General features: G+C 44.2%; 1 protein-coding gene across 1 annotated transcript in view; it reads right to left on the bottom strand.

Moving 5' to 3' along the window:
• Positions 1-8,293: 8,293 nt before the first annotated feature.
• MATCAP2 (microtubule associated tyrosine carboxypeptidase 2) overlaps positions 8,294-13,795 on the bottom strand; it is a 48,881-nt gene continuing 43,379 nt past the window's right edge. Inside the window, exon 7 of the mRNA XM_074945346.1 lies at positions 8,294-11,972. Coding sequence (XP_074801447.1) covers positions 11,811-11,972 — 162 coding nt within the window. The 3' untranslated portion in view covers positions 8,294-11,810. The remainder of the gene's footprint in view (positions 11,973-13,795) is intronic.

Raw genomic sequence — 13,795 nt, 5'->3', positions numbered from 1 at the left:
TCCTTTCTTGAACATGGTATGCCTGTGTGAAGTGTGTGGCAGTTTGGGGAAAATTTGTTTCCCTCGCCTGTCTTGTGGCAAGAGGACTTCAGTCAACAGGCTGTCAATCCAGTGGCTGGAGCCAAGTATGACATTTGCACATATGCACAATTCTCAAAGTAATTATTGAAAAGCAAGAGACACAAAGCCAACCAGGATATGAAAGAGCAAATCAGCATTTACCAAAGGAATGTGTTGAGTTTGAAAGGAGCCGTAGCCCTGCCAAATGGCCTGCTAAGGTGCACTCTGTTCTAGGCTCTAACAGATGATCCAGAACATTTTCACGATGAATTAAAAGAAAAGGTTTATAACATTGTGCTATGGAGAAAAAATAAATCACAGCTTTATATCTGAGTGGGTTATTATAGGTGAGTGCTTAAAAGCAAAATACATTAATCTCCCCACGCTACTTTATTTCCAAAAGCCAGTACAATGAAAGTCTGAACGCTTAGTTAGGAGTAACTAAGTGATACCACTCACACATACACATTGTATTTTGCAGAAACAATAATTTTGAACAGATTTTCTTACATTTAAAAAAAAAAGGGAAACTGGAATAAAATAACCCTGTTTGGACCTGATTCTGAACTCACACTGCTATAAATCCTGGGCTAACGCCATTGAAGACCATGAGAGGTATGTCTGCCCTTCCCGCAGGCCCCGTTGGCCCGGAGTGGCGAACCATGGCCAGCGGGAGCCGCAATCAGCCAAACCTGTGGACGCGGCAGGTAAACAAACCGGCCCAACCCGCCAGGGGCTTTCCCTGAACAAGCGGTGCCCCTAGTTTGGGAACCACTGCTGTAGTGTAACCATTTTCTAAATGCTTCACAGAGCAAGAGATTTAATATATAGTTTACATTTATATCACATCTTCCATTCATAGACATCCTGGTTCTGGAAACCCTGAGCGTCTGCTAAACTTTCAGCACAGGGGTAATCCCATTGACTTCTCATGTGCTTAAGTGCATGCATGAATGTTTACAGGATTAAGGCCATAGATCTCAAAGAATTTTACAAAGATATGTCCTTTGATTCCCATTTTCACACATACAGAGAAACTGAGGCACAGTGACTTGCCCAAAGTCACAAAGTGAGTAACCAGCAGAGCTTGGAATAGCATCCAGGAGGTTTGCTAATGCCTAGTGCTGCATGGACCTGATTCTGGGATCTTTACTCATGGTGAGTGGCACCTAATTCCTCCAGTAATCCCACTGAAATCAGCTGATCACTTGCAGAGTCAGGTATTACTCAACATGAGTAAGGGTGGCAGAATCCAGGCCTGTATGAACAACCTATCATCAGAAAAAGATTCATAGAGTTTTTCCTGCTTTTTTTTAGTTCCTAATATTTTCCTCCTGTAAAAATGGCTGGAGACTGAATTTACCTTTTAGCTAATGAAATAAAAGCTAAATAAGCCAGATCCCCAGCTGGTGTGAACAGTGGAGTAGCACTAAAGTCAATGGAGCTATGGTGATTTATACCAGCTGAGGATCTGGCCTAGCGTGTTGATGGCAGCCTTTAAATGGTGGTGGGTACAATCAGAAAAGTGGCTATAAAATGGCATAGGGGGAATCTCTAGAGATTGCTGGCAGAGCAGGTTAATAACTCTAGCTGAACATTAGCCTTCCTGCTGTACAGGTGCTCTGGGGAAGGTTGGTGAGGCAGGGATGAAGGCTGCAGGCCAGTGAGGTTCCCCAGGAGAAAGGCAGGAAACTGCACAGAGTAGCTGTTTGGTAAGCAGAAAAGGAGCTTTGGAGCAAGAAGTCTACAGCGTGGAGGAAACAGCCCTGATGCTTTTGATTCCTGGCTATGTAGAGTAAGTGAATTTAACCTCTGTGTGAGGGGGAGTGTAAGGCATAGGCCTCTATTACGTCCCATTGGGACTTACGGAGATATAAATGGTGCATAGGCCTCTTGCTTGCCCTCTGCACAAGGGACTGTAGCAGCCATTAAAGGGAGTTTGCTCTGTTTGTTGTATATGGTGCTCTCTGAACATGGTGAAGGGGGGGAGCATTAATAGCTCTTGTTTGGAGTGGGGGCCTTGGGATGTTTTGCTTTCCAACACTCTCACAGCCTGCTCTCATGTGGTTATCCTCTCGATAGTGTCTCCATCATGTTTTACTTCGCTTTCAAGCCCAACCAAACCCTGCAAATGCAGCCGGCTGTCTCCAACTCATGCTGTGCTCCTTCCTGCTGCATTCATCTCCACCAGAAACTCCGAGGAGAAAAGCAAAACTTAGGCAGCTTTTGTGTGTGTGTGCGCCTAAAGCAGAAGCAAAAGTAGTTCACCTTTCCATAGCCATGTTGGCTCCGCAGTGCTGACAGTAACACAAACTTGGGCCTGTCAGCAAACTAAGTAGATGGGATTCAGCCAGTGCAGAGAGGGGCTGGAACATGATGGCATCTTTACAAGCCACTTTATACTACAGGTCCGTCCAAGCTACAAACTTGACTCAAGATCTGGGTTTTGAACACATACACCCCAACACCTATTCAGGATGTTTAGATCTGGGGTGGGAATGTTTGAGCTCTTAGGGACACACAGGTCAGATAAGACATTCAGATCTGGAGCCAGCTGTAGATTCTGAATCCATCCAGCCTTAGGGGGTGTTTTGTGGATCTGGGTTTGGTTGGAGCCTATCACTAATTGTTAATAATTATAACCACACACTAATTCAGTAAGTGTCTGAGATGCTGTGCTTTCCAAGTGACCAGCGCATATGACTCTGCGTTTTACCCTTTCAAAGGAGGCACTATTCTCAGAGCAAGTTGTGAAAACTGACAAGGCTGCTTACTATATACGTAAATCTAGAGTAACTCCGGAGCCACTCTGCATTTACACCAGCAAGTGAGGTCACAAGTGACTGGAATTAGTCACACCAATGTAAATACAGAGTAAGAGATAAAGTTGGTCTACACTTCTCTTCCATGCTCAGGAAACACAATCCATGTAGTGGTGAGACCAAGATTCTCAAGGTCTCTGTTCACTTTTAATTGAACAAATGAAAGCAAGATTTTTTTTTTTTAAGGCAGCTATGAAAATGACCCACCTAGAGTAAAGGTATGTGGATAGCTATAGCTCAGAGCTATTCACCTCAGTTAATTCTATCTGACACCAACCATTAGATAGGGGGCCTAGTAAAGTAGTCTGACTATCTTGTAGGCAAGTTTGCTTTGTGTTAGACACTAGTATTTTCCTTTTGGTTCCACTTTAGGGTGTGTCTATTTTTTTGTGAACCTAGTTTATACCCAGCTTCAGATCAGTTAAGAAGAATTTCACTAGATAAGACTGAATTAGTGAGATGTTTAGTTCTCTATAGTATCATTTCTCTCCATCTCCTTCCCCTGCACCACATACCCAAATTGACAGACTTCTTAGAACACACAGGACTAAATCCTCCTTGATTTCTTCAGCTGCCTTGTCCTGTTGACTTCAGGATTTGGCCTATGCTGTGTACCAACTACCTGGTTACCAGCTTGTACAATTAGGAGAGTGTGTATAATACACGTCAACTGGTCGGAGGACTTCAGTGACTTATTTAACAACACAGTGTTCTAAATAGTCTGCAGAAATAGTCTGGCTCTGGGCAAAATGTTTCCTGAAAGGTCTCTGAGGCCAATATAGCCTAAAAGAGTGAATGCCAAAAAGTGATTAAATGGGTAATTCTGTCCCAGAGATGGGTTTCATCAAGCTGATTGAGTGATCAGTGGCTAGGGGTGAATCATACCTAGACAAAGATCTAATGTTAATCTATCAAGCATATCCTCACTCTCTCAAACATAACATCAGATTCAGTGTCCTTTCAAGAGGCTTGACCATGGAACTGGCCTTCTGATTATGCGATGTACTGCTATGTGGCAGATTCAGGTTTGATACCGACCATCACCTGGGCAGGGGATATGGGAGGGCTGCAAATATTTACTAAATAAATCAAAAGTAGCCCGATGGATTTTAAGGCTCTTGTGGGCAACGTGTATATTTCCCCCTTGAGAGAAATGAAATATTTTTGATCTATGTATCTCGTAGGACTTGAATGACAGTGCAAGAGAGTGAAATTCTCTATGCAGAGAATAGGTAAGGTGTGGCTAGTGCAAACTCCTCCACAGTACTGAAACTTTAAAACTAATGTTTTTTGGTCACTGCCAACCTTACTATATACTACATCAAAAAATAGCCCGTGTTAAAAGACCATTAAAGTTGCAAAGTCAAGCACTCAAAAATAGTAAGCAATCATGTTAATTAAGACTGTATCCTCATGCGTAGTCACAAGGGGGGCAAATTGATGTTGCATGGACAACCTTAATGTTGGTATTTCCTGACTTTGGAATACTTAACTTTTGGGTCATCAGCACAAACCTCTACCACTGCTAGCTGGCAGCAGTAGCAGGTATTCATCCTGAATGTGGACCTGTCACTACAGGAGCATGAGACATACACGTTACCAGTGGGTTTCCCAGCTATGTGGGGCGGATGTGAGGATATGTATGCTGTGTCTTTAGATCTGTAGCAGGAAGCCAGGCCAGAGGGGCCTAAGGAAGGTTCTAGGCAGAAGCTCTGCAGTGACACTGAGTAAGTGCAGCTTTAGGGACAATTTCCCGTCTTCTAACCATGTTCCTTGTTCAGTATTAGAAGAAAGTGACTCTGATTCTCGTTCTCATGACAGTTGGCAGCAAAGACAGAGACTAGTGCAAGGAGGGGTGGGGGAAGGAGACTTAAGAAGCGCTGGAAATGGATGGAGGGTAGAAAGATAGACAGGGGACAGGGAGAAAAGAGGGTGTAGCGAGGGGTTGGGAGATGTGGAGGTGTAACTGAGGGCAAGAAATGAGGATTGGAGGTAGGATATAGGTTCAAGGTAATACGGAGTGTAGAGTGGGAGGATGGAAAGAGATCAGATAGCAAAGGAAGAGCGGGAGGACAGATTAATTTAAGAGACTACGGCAGGAGGGAAGATTGTGAGACTAGCAAAGAACAGGTGGAGCAGGACCAGAGACTGGGAGGGGAGGAAATGGAGAAGTGGGCAGGAGAATGGAAGCTGAGCTGGATGGAGTGGGGCAGAATGACAGGGGTGTCTAGGGCAGAGAACCAGGTGTGTCTCCCATTGCACTCATGGTAGGACACCCACAACATGTTTCCACTGACGAATCAGAGACCTACTGGGGTTGGAACTTCCTTCCTAAAAGCTCCAGAATCCGAAGGCAGGGCAAAAACCAAGGTGATTTAAAAACACACAAACCCCAACATGGTATTAAGCCAGTTTTAAGCCAGCGTTTTGGATCTGGCTCATAATTTTGGAATACTGGGGATTAGCAATCCTGCAGGGGCATGGAAGTGAGCATGTTTCTGGGGGCAGGGGTGACAAAAGATTGGGAATGAAGAAGTGCAGCACGTGGTGTGACAGGAGGGTAGCAGGGAGAAAGGAAGGGAGGGAAGAGAAAAGAGTGAGGCACAGGGAGTGAGCAGAAACAGGGGTCCTGATAATTCACTTCAGAAATCTAATTGCCCTAACTGCAGTGGAAATTTGGCTACAGCAGGCAGCATGGAATTACCTGAATTGGAATCAGGCCAGGACATTGGGGCAGTATTCCTAATCTTGTGACAGGGATCTCAAATAACCACGAGTGACAGACTTCAGTTATACGTCTCCTCAGAGAGATGGCACCTCGCTCCAACAGTGTGCCCAAGATCATGCTGGGGAATTGATACAGTACTGACTTGGAGAAGAGCGCCATCTGCTGAACCGCTAGCATCGATTCCTGCATCACTCGTCTTTTTCTTGCTGTTTTCCTATTCAGACAGATCCTTATGCAGCATGATCCTGCATGCATCATTCCTATGATGGCTTGTTCTCTCACTGTATCATCACAATGGTGCCAGGGACCTCTGTATTTTCATCCCAAATGCTTTGAAGAGCCTGCAGATCCCCTGGACATTTGGGACACCATCTAGTTACAAATAATAGATTAAAAAGAACCCTTTAATTTGGTATTACCATTTTATGAAAAGTGACAATTTTTAAACTCCAACTTACTTTTCAACTCTTTATGCCATTCGTGTACTCTTTTTTGCCTTTCTCTAAGTTTAGGCAATGAATGTCTCTTTCACTTCTGTTTAGATTTTGTTTGTAGCCTTCCATTATGGGTGTTTTGTTTTGTTTTTTCCAATGCTACAATGCACCATCTGGGACTATTTAAATCAGAACCAAACTTGGTTCAATTAACTCTTTTTTTTTTATATTTATTTCTTAAAAATATTCCCCTTTGTCTTTCTTTCTCTTCCTCCTTTCCCCTCCCCGCCATCCTAAACTTGGTAACGATGACCCTTCAAATATCTTTTGCAAGAGACTAATTGACTTAGTCTTGTGACGTGATCCACTTCAATCCAGTATCATGCCAAATATGTGGCAATGAGTATTTACTGTGTTTACATTATAATATAAAGTGTCCACTTAATTAGCAGGGTTTTTTTTGTATTCTGTGATTTTTGATGTTTCAATTCTCTTTGGTTTGCCTTAAAAATATTGATACTATTTGTATGGTTTTTTGCAGTGCTACTAATCTGTGAAGGTCTCCTCCTTATAGCAGGTCCAACCTGTAGAGCTGCTTAGATTAGGTTCAATGGGCAAGATTTTTAAAAGTAACTAGTGATTCTTGGATGCCTTGGTATTTACGTGTTCAGACTGAGACATCTTACAGGGACCTTGTCTGGCTCTGGCCGGGCAGCGCAGTTGCCAGACTTGCTGCTCAGAGCAGCACGGTAAGGGGCAGAGGGTCCTGGGGGGCAGTCAGGGGACAGGGAGCAGGGGGCGGTTGGATGGGGCAGAGGTTCTGGGGGGCAGGGGCAGAGAACGGGGCTGGGGTTAGATGGGGAGGTCCCACGGGGTGGTTATGGGTGGGGGTCCCGGGAGGGGGCGGTCAGGGGACAAGGAGCGGGGGGGGGGCTTCTGAGGGGAGCTGTCAGGGGGCGGGAAGTGGGATGGAGTGGATAGGGGGTGGGGGCCAGGCTGTTTGGGGAGGCACAGCCTTCCCTACCCAGCCCTCCATACAGTTTCACACCCCGATGTGGACCTTGGGCCAAAAAGTTTGCCCACCCCTGCTCTAAGGTGTCCAGTGTGGTATAAATGCTCCTTAGAGGGAGGCTAGAGTCTTCCCCCTTATGCCTTTCCTCCTTCATGTCACTTTGGACCTTGTTCTCCTCTCACATACATACCCCAGCTTCACACTGACTTCATTTGAGTTACTCCTGATTTACACAATTTTATGTGAGTGGAGGATCAGGCTCTTTGTTTTTATTTTTAAACTTGCTGGCTGTCCCCCTGTACCACTCAGTTCCGTGATTGCTATCCCCTCTCACAAGCTAAACAGGATTGGGCCAGCTCAGTACTTGGGTTGGAGACCTCCCCAAGCAAACCCGACGTGTTCCAGAAAGTGGTGGCGGTGTTGATTCAATAGGGGACACACTACTCTTAAGAGTTCCTACTGAACCAAGACCCCAGCCAGCTAAAAGCTATTTCCTGTATAAGGCATTTTCCATACAAGCTGTTTGCATACCCAGAGCTGTTTCTGCTATTGACAAACGGGGTGGGAGGGACTGCAGTGCTGCCTGCAAAAAATAATTAGTATAAATTTAGGGCTGGTCAAAAATTTTCCATCAGAACAGTTTTTTCAAGGGAAAACTGGGTTGTCAAGTAAATGAAATTTTTGGTGAAAAGTGTCTGCGATGGGCTTTTTGTCTATATATTTAGAATTTCGACATTGTAGTGCCTCATGGGTGTTGTAGTTTGCCCCTCCAGAGCAACATTGGTCCTTCAGTGCGGAGAAGTTTGCATTGCTGCTGTCCATGCTGTATCTGTTGTGTGAATTAAGAATGATCGTTTATAAAGCTGCCTAACTGATGACTTACACCAACACAACTCAAATGCTGTAAAAGAGATCTAAGATATGTTCTTGTCGTACGTCTGCCACTGCGGTGGGTCTAATGAATTTCAGATTGGTACTGAGAGCAAATGGGAAACGTTCCATCAGCTATGTTCTATCACCCTGAATTAGAGTTGGTAACGTATACACGGCTATTTCATGAGAATACAGTACGGAGGAGAGAGAGGGAGGAGAAACCTCAACTACAACTCCCATGAGACAGAGTGGCAGCATTTGGCAACTGAAGTTTTGGAGAAAAACTCTTGGGTTTCAATTTTTGCCAAAAAGTCACAATTTTCCATGGAAAATTTTGATAACTTTTTTTATTATTCATTTTTGCCAAAATTGTTCACAGATTAAAAAAAAAATCTGACTTGCTCTAGAGCTAACAGGGCAGTGAGCCCCACAACTCTTTCACATCCTAACTTGTGTGTTTACATTTGAAACATTTTTTTGCATCTAAAGGTCTTAAAAGTGATTTTACGTTAAAGAGGTGTGACTTTTCTGATGAAGATCAGGCTCTGAGTGGTGGTGGTGAGGGGGGCGGGGGAGATGGAAGCGCACGTGGGACACTTTGGTGATATTCTTCACTTTTCAACTTAAACAATTATTAAAGACCAGAAGTCTGTTTTCACATTAGAGACATTGTGAGACTTTCTGATCATGTGAGTTTCTATGCAGTATCATCCACATACTTTATTACAGAACTTCAATACTATGACAATAACAAGGTCCATCACAATAAAAATGTCAAAAAGTTTACAAAACTACCATTACAAATCTGAAACACTGTTACAAAAGAGGCAGGACGAGTTCGGTGCTGAAAAATAGAGGTTGACATTTGTGCCTGCTTCAGTACGACTGTTATGCTGAGACATCCATGCTGACACTTCTAGAATCTAAGCTTGTACTGGAGTAGACCTAGTCGCATAATGGAGAATGGTAGAAGTGGAATGGCAGCAACTTCCGTGGGGAAAATAAACCCCAGGTCTCTTAAAGAAGAAAAATAAGCCCCTGGAGTTCACATCTGCAAACCCACAGAGCGGTAATGGAGTATCAACAGGCAGTTGAGAAGGGGCTGTAACCATCATATTCTGTAGTAAGGCAACACATAAATGTAATGTTTTCAGGGACACCATTATTGTAAATATAAAACGCAAGACTATTCTCATGACTACTATTGGGTTGCTTACGCATATGTTTGTATTGACTACAGAAGTGATTGGAGAAATGCAGGGGGTATTTCAGTTAAGAAAAGTTCACCTCTAACGTATGGCCCTTTCGCAAAGAACGGGACATATGGAACTCTTCTGCAACACGGTGGGCCAAATTCATCCCTGGTGTAATCCCACAGACCTCAATCCAATTACCCCCAAGGATGCATTTTTACCTGGAATTTTCACATTCAACCTTTGACATGTGAAAAGTCTGATCTGCACTTCTGCTGCTCACAGCAAAATAGCTGAGCTGACACATTCTGAATGTCTGGGTGCATTACCGGTCACTGACGTGCAAATATTTCCAGCAGCTTGATGCAATTGTACAGCACCTCCCCAGGTCGCCTGCAGGGCTTTGAAACAAAGCTAGGCAGGCAAGGCTAAGACTGATATTTTGGGGGCAGAAGGGAAGATTCACCCACTAGAATTCAGAGATTAAGAGTCTGAAGCTGTTAAACAATACAAAATTAAGGCTATTCTGAGGTTCTTGGTCCATGTTTTATAAAACACTCAGATCAGCAAATTTGCTCATTGAATTCCTGGAGCAGCTCAAATGTTTTTCTTTTCTTTTTTTTTCAAGCAGGCAGCCACCACAGCACACACATGTAATAGTACCTTAAAGGCAGTTGGTTTTATGGGTTATTCAAAAACGTCAAAACCTCTAGGCTAGGTGAGATCCCCACTGGTCACAAAATGTGGTGGTTAAACTTTAAATCTGGAATGGACACCATCGTACTTGGTGTAAAGTCAGAGGCTTTGGGAGTTATTCCATTCCTTAATCAAAAGCCACTACGTTCCACACAACTCGATGCCAGGGGCTGGATTGTCATTCAGCCGGATGCAGCCATGCTGGGGAGTAAGACCTCCCTACCCCCAAGGTGTGTCCGCATTAATGTTCCACATATCGCAGGCAGCTCCTGCTGTACAGGAGGAGGGGAAGATTGTGGCCAGTATTCCCTCTGCAAAGCAGGCCACTTTGGCTCCAGTTCTCTTCCCCCATCTGACGACCCACTGACCAGCAGAGCTGAGCCAACGTGGGGGTGGGAAAGCAAGCTGAACCCTTTTCACGGCAGCAGTACGCTGCTCCTGTCCCCACTCCCCACAGGCGCAAGGGAAGGAATTGTGAGTCTGGGACTCTTCCAGAGGCACAAGGGACTAACAGCTGCGTTTAGCCTTGGTAAAATGATCTGAATTAAAAGTAAGCCCAATACTTTAGGTGCAAAGCTCAATTCAGCATGTGCTGTGGAGCCACTATTCGCGCTTTTCTAATACCCTGGACTCAGAAAATGTGGTCTCTGTAGGGAACAACCCTCTTGCCTTGCCTAAGTTATCCCTTTGAATAGATTACCCTACACTGAGGTGTTTTCACTACTTGTTTTGTATGGCACCCACATTTAAAACAGAGCTCAGGATGCTTCAGATGTGCCAGAGCTCTTCAGTTGCTTTGAATAGTGGAATAGGGCACTTGTGAATTTTGTCATCCCCCCGGCCCCCATTAAAGTTCCCAATCCGGCAGTGAGTTCCATGAGGACTGAGCGCCTTGCAGCATTAGGGCCGAAACCACTCCAAGTAACCAAACACACACAGGGTTCAGGTGCTAGAGCCAAGGGGTGCTTTTGCTTTTTGAAATGAAATATGGCTCCGTATCTGGATTCATTACGTACGTTAAGTCAGAAAACTCAGTTCAGCCCAGTCCTTCTTCCGAACCACTAGCACATTTGATTTGCTAAACATGCTAACTGGGTCCTTAAGGGCAAAAAAAGGCCCTTTCCTGCAACTCCTCTTCTTGAAACCTGTACTGTACAAGCCAGAGGAGGACAGTCACTTCAGGGAAAGGCATATATACAATGCTGCAACAGCACATCCCCTCTTGGGATTAAGAGGGCAACTTTCTAGCCTGTTTACACCCATTTAAACAGCAACCTCAGCTGCTGCTATTTGACACATGAAGTGTGGAAATCACTTCTTTCTAACATATCCAAACTACAGCACTGTTGTGCAAGGGAGAGTGTCTGTGCATTGTGACCTTACAATGAGGGAAGCAGTATACAATGGGGTAGAGTTAAGAAGATGGTGGCATAGTCTACAGCAGTTCCGCAATTTTGCTGCTGTGGGGGTTTGTTGTGAAGGCCGTGACCAGAAATGAGGCCAATGCGAGTGAGCCAAGGGGAAAAATTACAAAACACAGACTTTAGAAAGAATAAAAAGCAGTATATCATAAAAGCAAGACATTTCAAACGATCCTCCTCAGTGTACAGAACATTTAAGGGACAATGGGACTGACCAGTTACAAGGGAAATCCTAAATGATGGTCACTCCATAATTTAATTTGGAAGAGGCACCAAACCTTTTAAAAAAAAAAAACCCACCAATATATATTATGGGAGTGAGGAAAGAATCTCAAAGAACTCTTTTTTTTTTCTCTTTTTTCCTTCAAATAAACATTTCTGAATCGATAGTCTGAGGGTTGTATTTTTTCTTTTTTTTAAAAAAAAATTAACAAATCTGAATAGTCAAGATTTTTGCCAGACAACAAAACAAAAGTTGTTTCATTCTAGTTTTGCAAGCTGTGGTGAAGTCTAGTTCTGTATAACCAGCTGCATACAGAACAGATTTCAGGTAAAAGAGACTGACTGACTGTTACACTATGAGATCCTGGAGCTCTTGGTCAGTCAGCTCATTCACCTCCATGATCTTTTCCAAGTGTTCCATGTATCTGACATGGTCTTGCAAGAAGTGTGGTACTCTCACGTTCTCGATCACCGCAAATTCCTTCAAGTGATCCACATCCTCGTAAGAGACCTAGAGGAGAGGACAGGGAGTTAAGCCAAAGCTGTACCCATTTTGCAAACTGACATGTCTAAAACACCCAATTTAATTCCCCTCCTATAGGTGACAAAAGGATTCCAGGGCACAGGTGTTTTAAAGCAGCTTGTCAGAATCCTTCTCTCGAAGGGATGGTAGGGTCTGGCTTTATGCATGGTCCAGTAAAGTGTGCATTAGAACATAAGCCCGGGGAATTACTAAATCCTTTCGAAGGAGGCCTGGTTCTGCTTCCACTGAAGTCAATGAACAGACTCTCAGGGCATGTCTATGTTACAAAATTAAGTCGACTTAAGTTAGGTCGACCTACAGCCACCACAGTAATTAAATCGACCATTTGTGTCCACATTATGCTCCTTCTGTCAGCGGTGTGTGTCCTCACCACAAACACTTGCACCGACTTAAGTGGGGCATTTTGGGGCACTGACAGCCAAAGCCCCCTACCGCCCCAAGGCCAACAGCTGTCAAAGGCAGCAGCAGACAATGTAAGTAACGCAGTGTCTGCATGGACACTGCATCAACTTAACTATATCGACCTAAGCACTACGCCTCTAGCAGAGGTGGAGTTGTTAGGCTGGCATAGTGGGGAAGTTAAATCAGCAGGAGGAACACTGTAGTGTAGATGCTTACACAGTCTACTTGGTCTGTAGTGTAGACCAGGTCTTAGTGACGTCAATGGGAGCAGGATTGGCGGCTGTTAAGGATGAATGAACTGGTCCGGAAAAACTGGTTTCCTTCCCATCCACAAGGATGGCCTTTCTTCTTCTTTTTTGACATTCCTGTTGTACGTGCCAGCAGACAACCAGTTCCTTACACTGGGGCAGATTTCTCCTTGCAAACCTTATGTGCTCTGGAGCTTTCCTGACAGAGATGCACAGTGCAATTGGGGCAGGGGTGCTCTGACACAGAAGCCACCATGTGAGCAAGATGTGAAAGATGGAATGAGCTTGCGCACATGAAGGATCAGAGCTGTTGCAGGCCTCTTAGGTGACGGGGAAGGGACGGAAAATCTGCTCTTACACATGTTCACATGCAAGAGGAGGGGCAAGCCTGATGGGAGATGTGAGGAAGGAAGGGGGGCTGTTGTGGCCAAGGTTTGGGAAACTAGAAAGGGATATGAAAAGGCTCTGTGGATGTATGCAGACTGCAGGGATGGGAGGAGTCCTCGTATGGTTCATAAAAAGTTTTGGGGAAGCAGCCAAACTGTCAGTGCTAACATGACCCAAGCTTCCAAAGCTTTAGTTTCACCCCCAATAATTCATTTGTGCTTGTGCAAAGTGAAATAAAAATGTGTCATTCTAGTCGGAGGGTTGCCACCTCTGAGTTACAAAATATCTGGGACATACAGGATGATTTGGGGCCCACAAAACTGGACAGCTGGCAGTGTGTACTTAGCTGTCTTAGGAAATCAGTATCTGCAAAAAGGAATGATACTGGGAAAACTTGCATAGGTGGCAACCCAATTAGTAAGTAATTTGTTACAAATTATGATTGCGGTATTGGCAATCTAAGCATTCCAAAATGATGAGTAAGGTCTCAACAATCATGAGATTGTTACAAAAATAATAAATTATGGGTTTATTTTCTTAGCCTTTTGAGCCTTCAGAGTGCAGGTGGATGATTTTCAAGCATTTCTCCGCTACCATACAGACTATATAGTTACTTTTCAAATGACAGCTGAGATTCTCACATCATTACTACACTCCAGGAGCTGGGGCTTTAAGAAAAACTCCAAATATCCCAAGACTCCTGATAAAATTGTGAGAGTTGGCAGCACTATGATTGAATCGTGCAGGGAGGAA

This window comes from Natator depressus, chromosome 2, assembly GCF_965152275.1.
Source record: "Natator depressus isolate rNatDep1 chromosome 2, rNatDep2.hap1, whole genome shotgun sequence".
Taxonomy (NCBI): Eukaryota; Metazoa; Chordata; order Testudines; family Cheloniidae; genus Natator; species Natator depressus.
The sequence above is the reverse complement of the archived record's forward strand: the minus strand, read 5'-3'. Positions and strand labels throughout refer to the sequence as shown.